We start from the raw sequence: 10,972 nt of genomic DNA, 5'->3' as shown, positions 1-10,972 counted from the left end.
GGTGCGGGGCACGGCTCTGCGGGGGGACGGGGTGCGGCCACAGCCTGCMGAGCCGGGCGACGGGACCCCGCGGGCTGGGACCCCGGGGCAGCCCCGGGGGGAGGATCTGCGCGGAGGGGCGGTGACGCTGACCCTTAGCGGGGGACTGACGCCGGGGTGCACCCCAGGAGTGGGGCCGCCGGGTGTACCTGGGGCCGCCGGGTGTTCCTGGGGCCGCCGGGTGTTTAGGGCCGTGGAGGGGATGCAGGGGTAGTTCCTGGGTGTGGGGAACCGGACACCCTCGGGGGAGGCCCTGGGAGACTCCCAGGAGGGCACAGAGCTGCGGGCTTTGGGGGSCGGTGGGTCTCGCAGTGGCACCGGGCCCCCCTTGTCCTGTGCACCCTGGCAGGCCAGTCCGGGTGACGGAACTGGGATCCACCTCGGAACTACAGGCGGACACGGCTCCCTTGTGGATTCAGAGCAGGGGCCCGGCTAGGAGGGGGGTGAGCCTGTGCAGGCAGTGTCTGAGCTCTCTCTCTCCTGTCCCCCAGATGAGCCGTTCTCCAAYCCCCTGGCCCCCGATGGCCACGACGTGGACGACTCGCACTCRTTCCACCAGTGAGTACAGCACTGGGGCACTGGGTTGGGGCTGGACCAGCACCAGGAACCCTAGGCACAGTCTCATTGAGAAGCTGGAAGTCACTGGTGTACTCCCGGCTTTGGGTTCCTTCCACAGGCACCTGGTGCCCATCTTGGTCACACAGGACCTGCTCCTCCTCCAAAGCTGACCGGTACCAAAGCTCTTTGGGAATGATGATTTCTGTTTCCTTCCTYCCTTGCAGGTCCAAGCTGACCAATGAAGACTTCAGGAAGCTTCTTATGACCCCGCGGGCTGCGCCAACATCTGCGCCACCGTCCAAATCTCGCCACCATGAGTGAGTAGGGCTCTGTTCCACGGGTCCATGGGACAATCCATGCCCCCTTTCCCTCTGCGTCTCTATAGCCAGCTGATTCTCTCTGCTGCACTCTGCAGGGGAATATCTAGAGAGGTTTTTGCTAATGAGTGTGGGAAATGGAGAAGCAGGTGGGTCAGAGCTGCCAGTGAATGTGGGAAATGGAGAAGCAGGTGGGTCAGGGCTTCATGGCTGTTAAGACACTTAGTGCAGGAGGCAGATTTGGTTCAGTGAAAATCAGTTCCTCTCCCTGCTGACACTGTGGAATTAGGGGGAAATTAGGGTGAGAGACTGTTCTGTTCCATCTCTGAGCACCTCGGTGCTCTGCTCTGTCTGAGGGGCTGTTCTCTCCATCCTGACACCTCTATGSCTCTGCAGACTGTACATGTGTTTTYTTGCCCTTTTCCAGGATGCCCCGGGAGTACAACGAGGATGAAGATCCAGCTGCTCGCAGGAGGAAGAAGAAAAGGTACTAGGGGAAAGAGATGATGTTATTATATATCATGTCCTGCCCATGGAARYAGTTCTGRTCTGWTGGRCTCCCAATGAGGACCTTGAGTGGATTATTTTGGTGCTTTGGAGAAGAGCTTAGCCTGATGGAATGTCACTACTTGTGGGAACAGCTGTGGGAGGGCAGCAGTAAGATGGTGGTGAAGCTTCACCTCCAGAAGAAGCAGGAGAGGCCTTGGGGATGTCTGGTGAAGCAGGGCAGTGGTGGACATTGCACAGATGACTGTGTCCTTTGGGGCATGTATGCACAGCAGGACTGTGCTGGACCCGTTTCCTTTAGAAGGGAGGGTGGAACTCTTCCTCACATGGCTTTAGTACAGCAGTTTGCTCCAGGCCTGTTGTGTCCCATGGTGCTCTTGTGTGTTTTTGAGGAAGAGGTTGGGAGCAGAACAGGCATCTGTGGGGTTTTGGGGGCTGGTACCTGACCTCAAAAACACGAAGGTGTCACTCTTAACCCCGAGCTGTTTTCCACCCCCAGCTACTATGCGAAGCTGCGGCAGCAGGAGATCGAGCGYGAGAGGGAACTGGCTGAGAAGTACCGGGATCGAGCCAAGGAGAGGAGAGATGGAGTGAACAAGGATTATGAGGAGACAGAGCTGATCAGCACCACTGCCAACTACAGGGCTGTGGGGCCCACGGCCGAGGCGTACGTGAGCTGTGGTGGGGCCTGGGCTCAACAGGGGGTCCAGGGGCTGGCCCTTAACTGGCTCTGCTCTCATTGCACAGGGATAAATCTGCTGCAGAGAAGAGGAGACAGCTGATCCAGGAGTCCAAGTTCTTGGGTGGTGACATGGAGCACACTCACTTGGTGAAGGGTCTGGACTTTGCGCTCTTGCAGAAGGTGAGTGCGGATATCGCTGGGCTGCTCTTTTGCCCCATCCTCTACCAGAGACACTCAGGGTGGGTGTTAGCACTTCAGTGGATTTCCYTTGCTGGGAAGGGTTGCTGCAGGGKTGGGGAGCTGGTGGAAGTGGGCTCATGGTGGGCAGCAGTGACATGGGTTCAGCTGTAATGTGTGGATTTACTCTGCACCCAGGTACGAGCTGAGATTGCCAGCAAGGAGAAGGAAGAGGAGGAAATGATGGAGAAGCCCCAGAAAGAAACTAAGTGAGTGACTGARCATTTTGCWTTCYTGAGTGTAGCTGGCACCCAGAGAGGAGGGTGCAGAGGAGGCATTCACTTGGCTCTAATGCTTCTGGTTTCTGTTTCCTTTTAGGAAAGATGAAGATCCTGARAACAAAATTGAATTTAAGACCCGGCTGGGTAAGATTGTRTGGATGTGGCTGTTCCCCACCTTGTCTGTGCTGTGAATGTGGGAGAAATCCTGAAGGGCRARTGGAGGAATGRAAACAATTGGAAGGGGAGAATCCTGAATTTGAGAGCTGGAGGATGTGTGTCCTTAGGAGGTGATTCTCATGTTGCTGATAAACTAAAGATGCTTCATTTTGGGCTTATCCTCTGCTTYCCCACACTTTTCCTTCTGTGCAGGCCGCAACATTTACCGCATTCTGTTCAAGAACAAGACCTATGAGCGGAATGAGCTGTTCCTGCCAGGCAGGATGGCCTATGTGGTAGACCTGGATGATGAGTACGCCGACACCGATATCCCCACCACGCTGATCCGCAGCAAGGCTGACTGCCCCACCATGGAGGTACCCAGCTGGCCTCCAGCCTGCTTCACCTCACTGCTCTGAATTGGCCAGAGCAGGATTTTCTGGGAGGAATTCCTGTCAAGGGAGYGGGATGCTTCCTCATGCGTTTCCCTTTCAGGCACAGACCACRCTGACCACCAACGACATTGTCATCAGCAAGCTCACGCAGATCCTCTCCTATCTCAGACAAGGCACCCGCAACAAGAAGCTGAAGAAGAAAGACAAAGGTAGGAGCTGAAGGGAGCCRAGTRTTASMACGTTAGTGCTWGCWGCATACCCTGAGGGAATGAGATGTRTTTTGTTTGTGGCATTCCTCTGTGCCCTGAGGCAGTGCGCTTGGAGAACAGTGATTTCCTGCGCGCTGTGTCCTGAAGGTGGGAGCACACAGGACAGGCTGCTGGGAAGTTAAATTTGTGAGGGTACCTCATGGTGCTCTGTTCTTCTCATGAAGGACCAGTTCATTGGGATAGTGCCTCCTCCTGGGGAGGGACACAAAGGCTTCCTGGGGGATCAGGTTATGATGTGACACCTTCCAGGCTKGCCACTCCTGCAGCTTGGAACGTGGACTGGGGAGCAGTACAGGTGGCGGAGTGGATGATGTGTCTCTCACTGCTTTTGTGTCCTTSCAGGGAAGCTGGATGAGAAGAAGCCTCCTGAAGCTGATATGAAGTAAGTGCCTCCCTGCCCTCAAGCTGTGGGATCAGAGCTCTGTCCCTTAAGGAATGTCTTTTTGGCCCACCATGTTTAGAGAGGGCTGAGTTTGGAACTGCTGGACCTGTGGTTTATAGGAAAAGGCTGGAGGCAAGCCCTGGTTTGAATTTCAGGTTTGAGGCAGGTGAGGGCTCATTGTTGTCTTGGACCACAAGACACAGGTCCTGCAACAGAAGGGAGCAGAAGTACTGTGATACCTCTGACAGATGTGGAAGCCACTTCTATATCTGGTGTCCTTAGCTCTTGGTTCTGATCCTGGGTGCTCTGTTATTGGGTCCCATAAGGGAGGTGCTTATGGCCTCTCCTGCAGCATACATAACTCCAGGCTCTTTCCCACTTSTAGCATCTTTGAAGACATTGGGGATTATGTGCCCTCCACTGCCAAGGTGCCACGGGACAAGGAACGGGAGAGGTACCGGGAGAGAGAGCGTGACAGGGACCGGGAGCGTGACCGGGACCGAGAACGTGACAGGGACCGGGAGCGTGAGAGGGACAGGGAGCGTGACCGGGAGCGGGAGGAGGAGAAGAAGAGACACAGCTACTTTGAGAAGCCCAAGGCTGATGATGAGGTGAGTCTGCTTGTGAACGACTGTCCTACATGAACTCTGCCCTTTTTGGGGTTGGGGAAGCACTGGGTATCTCTGGTTGTGCCCTTCCACGTGCCAGTGTCAGCTCTTGCTGAGCTCTGCCTGTCCCAGGGCTTGGTGGGTGTTTCTCCTCTCTCTCAGAAGTGAGGCAGTAGCAGTAAAAGCTTGTGGGGTTTGTGGTTCAGCTCTGTGTGATTGACACTGTGTCTCTYCCTCTTCTTTGCAGCCCACAGACCTCGACAAAGGTGAGTCAAGTGATGTGGACACCTGAGAGGGGTAGGGATAGGACAAGGGGGAATGGCTTAAGCCAAAGGAGGGGAGAGATTTACATTGGATATTGGGAAGAAATTCTTCCCTGGGAGGGTGTTGATGGCCTGGCACAGGCTGGGGCTTGGAGTAGCTTGGGACAGTGGAAGGTGTCCCTGCCCATGGTAGAAGGGTGGAATGAGATGGGCTTCAAGATCCCTTCCAAGATAAACTGTTTTAAGATTCCAGGTCTCCTGGGATCAGCCCATYCCAGCATTGCCAAACTGGTTTGCTCCTCTCATACCTTACGTGCTGCTTGTTCTGCCTGTTATGGTGTCCCAGAGGGACCCTTCCCAGCCCCACATGTTCCACAGTGAGTTGTTTTTCCCCCACAATTTAACCTGTTGCTTTCTCTGCCCCAGGACCTGGCTCAGCCAAGGAGCTCATCAAGTCCATCAATGAGAAGTTTGCTGGAGCTGCTGGCTGGGAGGGAACAGAGGCATATCCTTTACTGTCTCTGCCAGCCTGGCTGGCTGTGGGGCTAGGCTGCACGTGCGGGCAGAMCCTGCCCAAGCAAATCTGGGGGGCTGTCCTGCCTCACCTGAGAGCAGGGAAATGCTGCTCAAATCTTGTTTCTCCTATACCAAACAAAAGCTCTGCACTCCCCAATTCAGTTGTGTTGGGCAGGAYGTAATTTTCCAGCTGGCTGTGCCCAGACTGTAGCTGTAAGGCTCGGCTCRTGTGATGCTTTCCTTAACTGTTGCCACTTTGAAGAAACCAGAAGACAAGAAGCAGCTGGGAGATTTCTTTGGCATGTCCAACAGCTATGCTGAGTGCTACCCTGCCACGTAAGGAGCAGCGGGAAGCTGTGGGGTGGGAGTGGGGTGTGCCGAGGGGCTGCTGTTCTTCGGCAGCAAGAACTTGAACATCAGCCCCACTAGTTGGGGGAGCAGGCCTGGCCTTGTCTGTGGGAACAGYTGACTGGTAAAATGATCCCAAGGCCTTGGTTCAGGCTTTTCTTAGCTGCTCTCTGCTCTAAGTGGCTGCGGGGAGTCTGCTGCCCCTCAGATSCTGAGGTGGCTGTGAATCTGCTGGATTCCTTGTTAACCCATGTTGTGGAGCTCTGGCCTCCCTCAGTAGAAGAGGAACAGCTTTCAGCCAGCAGAGTCATCCTGGAGGCATTTCCAACGTTGGCTGCCCTGTGGTACAGGTCACCTGCAGGGCTTGCAGCTGGGGCAGTTCCCTCTGGTCCAGGAACTGAGTGTGTTTGGTCCGAGGCCATGAGATATGACTCCCAGCAACGCAAAGGTCCTGATCCTATTGACCCACTCTGAACCCTTTCCTTACTTATTTCTCCCCAGAATGGATGATATGGCTGTGGACAGTGATGAAGAGGTGGACTACAGCAAAATGGATCAGGTATGTTGGCACCAGCYTTTAGGAGCAGTCAGCAAAATAGGCACCAGGGCCAGCTGAGAGGATCCCATGAGAAAGAGGCAGCACTGGAGCTGGGTGCTGAGTGAGCTTTGGGGTTTGCTCATCAGCTCCCTGTTGTGGCAGGGAGCAAATGTCACTGGCATTTGACCCAGAGGTGCTGGCAGGTGTGCTGCTCCGTTCTGACTTCCCCTTCCACTGAATCTCTTGTATGGAGCTTCCTGGGGAGGGCATCTGGAGCCAATGCCAATGATCTGGAGCTAGTGGGAGATGGAGCATGATCATRGTTGGGCATGTTGGGCTCTGTGAGAAGCCCTTCCAGCAGCAACTGAGGAGTGCTCTGAGTCATTCTCTCCYTGCAGGGTAACAAGAAGGGGCCTCTGGGCCGCTGGGACTTCGACACACAGGAGGAGTACAGCGAGTACATGAACAACAAGGAGGCTCTGCCCAAGTGAGTGCAGCCYTCAGGAAGGGCTGAGCAAGGCTTCTGGGTGGGATTGGCCACGCTGGCCAAACTTGTATGCTGGGGCAGCTWAAAGTAAGCTGGGGGTTCCCACGTGAGGAACTGAGGAGGAACTGTGGGTCCTGGGTYCCATGGTTGGTTTTTCTCTTATGTCACTCTTGAAGACTCCAGCCCAGGCACTGCTTTCAGGGGCCCAGCCAGCTCTGCAGCATGTGCTCATGGCTGGGAATCCTCTGGGAGTGCTGAGCTGTCTTGCTCCCTCTTCAGGGCAGCCTTCCAGTATGGCATCAAGATGTCTGAGGGACGCAAAACGCGCCGCTTCAAGGAGACGAACGACAAGGCCGAGCTGGACCGGCAGTGGAAGAAGATCAGTGCGGTGAGTGCTCAARCTGGACTGGGGCTGCTGAGCCAGGAGCTGCCCAGCTCCCACCCAGTCACTGTCCAGGCATGGATCTTCCCAGTCAGGGCCAGTGTGTGTGTGGGCAACAGGGCTGGCTCTTTTCCAGCTGGATTTGCTCCTTRCAAGAGCATCAGCCAAGTATGTGGGGCTTCAGATTGCTGAGGCATCTGGGGCTGTATTTGGAACTGTTGTTCTGGGAACAGCCCCAGCCAGGGGCTTTTTGCTTCAGGCTGTGCAGCAAATGAACATGCCCAAAATAATTGGTTAGGAGCCATCCAGAGGGGATKGGAGGGGACAGAGCATGTTTAGTGGCTCCTTCTTTGCCAACGGGCAGAGCTGGGGGTTGTCCTGGCAGGGTGAGCTGGCCAAGGGCAGCCCAGCAGTGTGGGATGGGCTGGGAGAGRTGAGAACAAATAGTCTGTGGTGGCCAAAAGGGAGCAAAAGGGGAACAGGCCAGGCTTCTCCAGCTGTAGCTCATCTCAGCTCGCTCTGGCCTRGCTGCAGCTCTCCCCAGGTGCATCTGTTAACCTCCAGCCCCTCCTCTGGTTGTGAACAGCCAGATTCCCTGAGGGTAACACTACTTTGTGCTTTTTCTGCAGATCATCGAGAAGAGGAAGAAGTTGGAGGCTGATGGGTTAGTACAGTTGTCTCTGGTTGTGGCTCAGCTGCAGGGGCCCTGTTGGACCTCCTCCACCATCTGTGGTGTGAAAGTGTCAACTTAAGTGCTGAGCTTTGGATGGGGCGGGACAGAAAACTGTCTGYCCTGCATCCTCACCATGCTCCTCTCTCTTTTCCAGGGTTGAGGTGAAACGTCCCAAGTACTGATGCCTCTCGTGTTCTTCCTCTCCTGGAAGCCTGGCCTGCTGGGAGCTGTCTTCCTGAAACGAGCTGGTGTGCTCTCCTTGCCCCACACACCRTCCAGTTTCTGCTCAGGGCTGGGGGGCTCTTCCCTCCCTCTGTTCTTTGCTGTAGAACCTGTGCTGTGTAAATGTTGTAGTCTTAATAAAACCACATTAAATTTGTGTCTGAGCATTTGTTTGTGTGTACAGAGGACATGCCTGGGCACATTCTGGCCTCCTTCAGAGCAGCAGGGATGCTAGGACTCTTCCACTTCCCAGGCACGGTGGGGGCTGGTAGGGCAAACGGGGGCTCGGTGTATTTATTGTGRGAGCTTTTTGGGCTGGGGGCACCATTTCTGAATAAAATTAACACGACTGTTTGGGTGCAATACTCCCAGCTAAACATACTGTGCCTCAGGGCAGGGGAAGAAATAGGAGCCTCCGTGTGGGTACAGCAAGTGGAATGACCTGCAGCAGAGGCTGTGCACACTAAGTGCTGGCAGAGGAGTCCTGTGTGTGTGTGTGTGTCATGGGGCCAGCACCAGGCAAAGCTTGTTTCCACAGGGCAGGGCAGCAGGGAGCTGGGATGGCCTCTCGGTGCAGGGGTGCTGYTGGTGGTCCCTGGCTGGGCTGGTCTCTTAGGGGGCCCTGCAAGCCCCAGRTCCTGCAAGGGGCCAAAGTGCCATCTGCCCCCGATCGCCCCCTCCCCTGCGATTAGAGAGAGGAGGTCACTGGGTGTGAATTAGTGAGCCCCTGGTGGGAATTAAGGAGCCTGTGGAGCTCTCACTGGTGAAGAGGCGGAACACTTGAGGCGGATGGGGAGCGACCTGATGAAATTGGGCCACGGGCACCCGCGGGCTGGAACCCGCCGGTGGGGCGCGACACCCCGAGCCGGTGACACCTCGAGCCGCTGTCACCCCGAGCTGGTGATACCCCGAGCTGGTGACACCCCGAGCAGGTGACACGCCGAGCCGCTGTCACCCCGAGCTGGTGATACCCCGAGCCGCTGTCACCCCGAGCTAATGACACCCTGAGCCACTGTCACCCCGAGCCGCTGTCACCCCGAGCCGCTGTCACCCCGAGCTAATGACACCCTGAGCCACTGTCACCCCGAGCCGCTGTCACCCCGAGCCGCTGTCACCCCGCAGCGCTGGGGAGGCGCGGGAGGGCGGCCCTATGTAACCAAAGGGGCGTGGCTTACGCGAATGTAGGCGTGACCATGCAAATCAGCAGGGCGCCATGGCGGCCGCCATGGAGGAGGTGAGCACGCGTGGGGCTGCGGGACCCCGCACTCCTCGGCCCCGGTCCCACGGCCCCGCTCTCCCCAGGACTCGCCGGAGCCGGCGGYGCGGGAGCCGCGTGTGCTGGACACCCCCGAGGACATCTGCCTGGAGGCCACGGCCAACGCCATCGCGCTGCACCCGGAGCGGCCGCTGCTGGCCGCGGGGGACGTGGACGGCGATGTGTACCTGTGAGTGGGGCCGGGGGCTGGGGASGGGGCCCGGCTCTGGGGCCCGCTGGGTACCGGCGGCGGAGCTCCCCGGCCACCCGCGGATCCCGGCGAGCACTCCCGTGCCTGCAGGTACTCGTACTCGTGCACCGAGGGGGAGAACCGGCAGCTCTGGTCCTCGGGCCATCACCTCAAGTCGTGTCGGGACGTGGCGTTCTCCCAGGACGGGCAGAGTGAGTGCGGGGCACGTGGGGTGGCACCGGGGGATGCCGGGCGGGGGGCACTAACGCGGCTCTCCAGAGCTTTTCACTGTGTCCAAGGACAAGTCCATCCACATCCTRACAGCGGAGGAGGGACGGCTGGAAACGCGCTTCCCCAAGGCCCACGAGTAAGTCCACACAGGGGGCTCCTTCCGGGCAGAACGGCTGGGACATTGTCCCCTTCCCTCCCGCGGCAGGGCTACACAGCCCTGGGCCGGGCAGGGGGAGCTCGGAGCCGTGACAGGGTGGGTGTGGGGCCGGGGTCTCTGCAGGTCGGCCCTTAACTGCGTGCTGCCCATCGACAACCATGTCTTTGCCACGGGTGACGACGGCGGGACAGTGAAGGTGTGGGACCTGCGCAAGGGCGATGCCATCCTGCAGGCACGGCAGCAGGAGGAATACATCAGTGCCATGACTGTGGATGGCAACGGGAAGATCCTGCTGACAGCCTGGTACCAGAGGGGCTTCATAGTCTCGGGGTTGGGCTCCCCGTGTTCGCTCATGGCTGGGGGAAGTGCCCCGTGCCTTGTCCTGTGCTCACAATGTGTCCCTTCCATGTCCCACAGTGGCGATGGCACCCTGGGCGTCTACAATGTGAAGAGACGGCGCTTTGAGCTGCTCTCAGAGCCTCAGAATGGGGACCTGACGTCTGTTGTGCTGATGAAGGTAGGCACTGCTCCCCAACACGGAGCAGGACCCCATGACYCCTGAGTTTCTTGTTGTGCCCCTGCCTCACTGCCTTCTCTCATGCCTAGAGGGGGAGGAAGGTGGCATGTGGCTCCAGTGAAGGCACCATCTACCTCTTCAAYTGGGATGGCTTCGGGGCCGCCAGTGACCGCTTTGCGCTGAGGGCAGAGACCATTGACTGCATGGTTCCCATCACGGACAGCATCGTGTGCGTGGGGTCCCTGGATGGAGTCATCAGGTCAGGGGTGTTCGGTGGGCAGGGATGAGGCGTGGGATGGGCTGGGGTGGAATGGTGAGGGATAGAAAGGCACGGGAGCAGGAGGGATGGGGTAGGGAGGGGGTGGGATAGAGATGGGGTGGCGTGGGATGGGGAGGGGGTGAGATRGGAACTCTGGGGTGTGGTATGGGAGGGGATGGAGAGGAGTGGGAGGTGTGGTATAGGATGGGGAAGGATCAGCCTTGCTCAGGACTCAGGACGGGAAGGGCAGGCGGTGTCCCCGGGTGCTGCCGGCCCTCAGTGCCCCTGTCCATGCCCAGGGCGGTGAACGTGCTGCCGAACCGCGTGCTGGGCTCTGTGGGGCAGCACCTGGGCGAGCCCATCGAGCAGCTGGCCGTGGCTGCGGACGGGAAGCTCCTGGCCAGCAGCGCCCACGACCAGAAGGTGAAGTTCTGGGACGTATCGGCTCTCGGGTCCATGGTGGTCGATGATTACCGCCGGAAGAAGAAGAAGGGCGGGGCGCTGCGCGCCCTCAGCAGCAAGGCRGTGGGCAGCGGGGAAGATTTCTTCGCCGACCTGCGGGA

At 58.0% G+C, this 10,972-nt stretch overlaps 2 protein-coding genes across 2 annotated transcripts in view; both read left to right on the top strand.

The window, feature by feature from the left end:
• IK (IK cytokine) overlaps nucleotides 1-7,960 on the top strand; it is a 10,287-nt gene extending 2,327 nt beyond the window's left edge. The window contains exons 2-20 of the mRNA XM_057377692.1: nucleotides 531-597; nucleotides 822-914; nucleotides 1,342-1,401; nucleotides 1,921-2,088; nucleotides 2,169-2,283; nucleotides 2,479-2,549; nucleotides 2,659-2,705; nucleotides 2,931-3,094; nucleotides 3,213-3,321; nucleotides 3,724-3,763; nucleotides 4,149-4,374; nucleotides 4,619-4,637; nucleotides 5,061-5,139; nucleotides 5,406-5,486; nucleotides 6,000-6,057; nucleotides 6,435-6,523; nucleotides 6,803-6,911; nucleotides 7,535-7,569; nucleotides 7,733-7,960. Coding sequence (XP_057233675.1) covers nucleotides 531-597; nucleotides 822-914; nucleotides 1,342-1,401; nucleotides 1,921-2,088; nucleotides 2,169-2,283; nucleotides 2,479-2,549; nucleotides 2,659-2,705; nucleotides 2,931-3,094; nucleotides 3,213-3,321; nucleotides 3,724-3,763; nucleotides 4,149-4,374; nucleotides 4,619-4,637; nucleotides 5,061-5,139; nucleotides 5,406-5,486; nucleotides 6,000-6,057; nucleotides 6,435-6,523; nucleotides 6,803-6,911; nucleotides 7,535-7,569; nucleotides 7,733-7,760 — 1,658 coding nt within the window. The 3' untranslated portion in view covers nucleotides 7,761-7,960. The remainder of the gene's footprint in view (nucleotides 1-530; nucleotides 598-821; nucleotides 915-1,341; nucleotides 1,402-1,920; nucleotides 2,089-2,168; nucleotides 2,284-2,478; nucleotides 2,550-2,658; nucleotides 2,706-2,930; nucleotides 3,095-3,212; nucleotides 3,322-3,723; nucleotides 3,764-4,148; nucleotides 4,375-4,618; nucleotides 4,638-5,060; nucleotides 5,140-5,405; nucleotides 5,487-5,999; nucleotides 6,058-6,434; nucleotides 6,524-6,802; nucleotides 6,912-7,534; nucleotides 7,570-7,732) is intronic.
• Nucleotides 7,961-8,990: 1,030 nt separating this feature from the next.
• WDR55 (WD repeat domain 55) overlaps nucleotides 8,991-10,972 on the top strand; it is a 3,498-nt gene continuing 1,516 nt past the window's right edge. The window contains exons 1-8 of the mRNA XM_057377691.1: nucleotides 8,991-9,034; nucleotides 9,103-9,245; nucleotides 9,357-9,457; nucleotides 9,525-9,612; nucleotides 9,757-9,936; nucleotides 10,051-10,150; nucleotides 10,240-10,409; nucleotides 10,709-10,966. Coding sequence (XP_057233674.1) covers nucleotides 9,014-9,034; nucleotides 9,103-9,245; nucleotides 9,357-9,457; nucleotides 9,525-9,612; nucleotides 9,757-9,936; nucleotides 10,051-10,150; nucleotides 10,240-10,409; nucleotides 10,709-10,966 — 1,061 coding nt within the window. The 5' untranslated portion in view covers nucleotides 8,991-9,013. The remainder of the gene's footprint in view (nucleotides 9,035-9,102; nucleotides 9,246-9,356; nucleotides 9,458-9,524; nucleotides 9,613-9,756; nucleotides 9,937-10,050; nucleotides 10,151-10,239; nucleotides 10,410-10,708; nucleotides 10,967-10,972) is intronic.

The sequence above is a fragment of the Malurus melanocephalus genome, unplaced genomic scaffold (genome assembly GCF_030028575.1).
Source record: "Malurus melanocephalus ecotype Western Australia unplaced genomic scaffold, MMel_1.1 scaffold_321, whole genome shotgun sequence".
Classification (NCBI taxonomy): Eukaryota; Metazoa; Chordata; class Aves; order Passeriformes; family Maluridae; genus Malurus; species Malurus melanocephalus.
The sequence above is the reverse complement of the archived record's forward strand: the minus strand, read 5'-3'. Positions and strand labels throughout refer to the sequence as shown.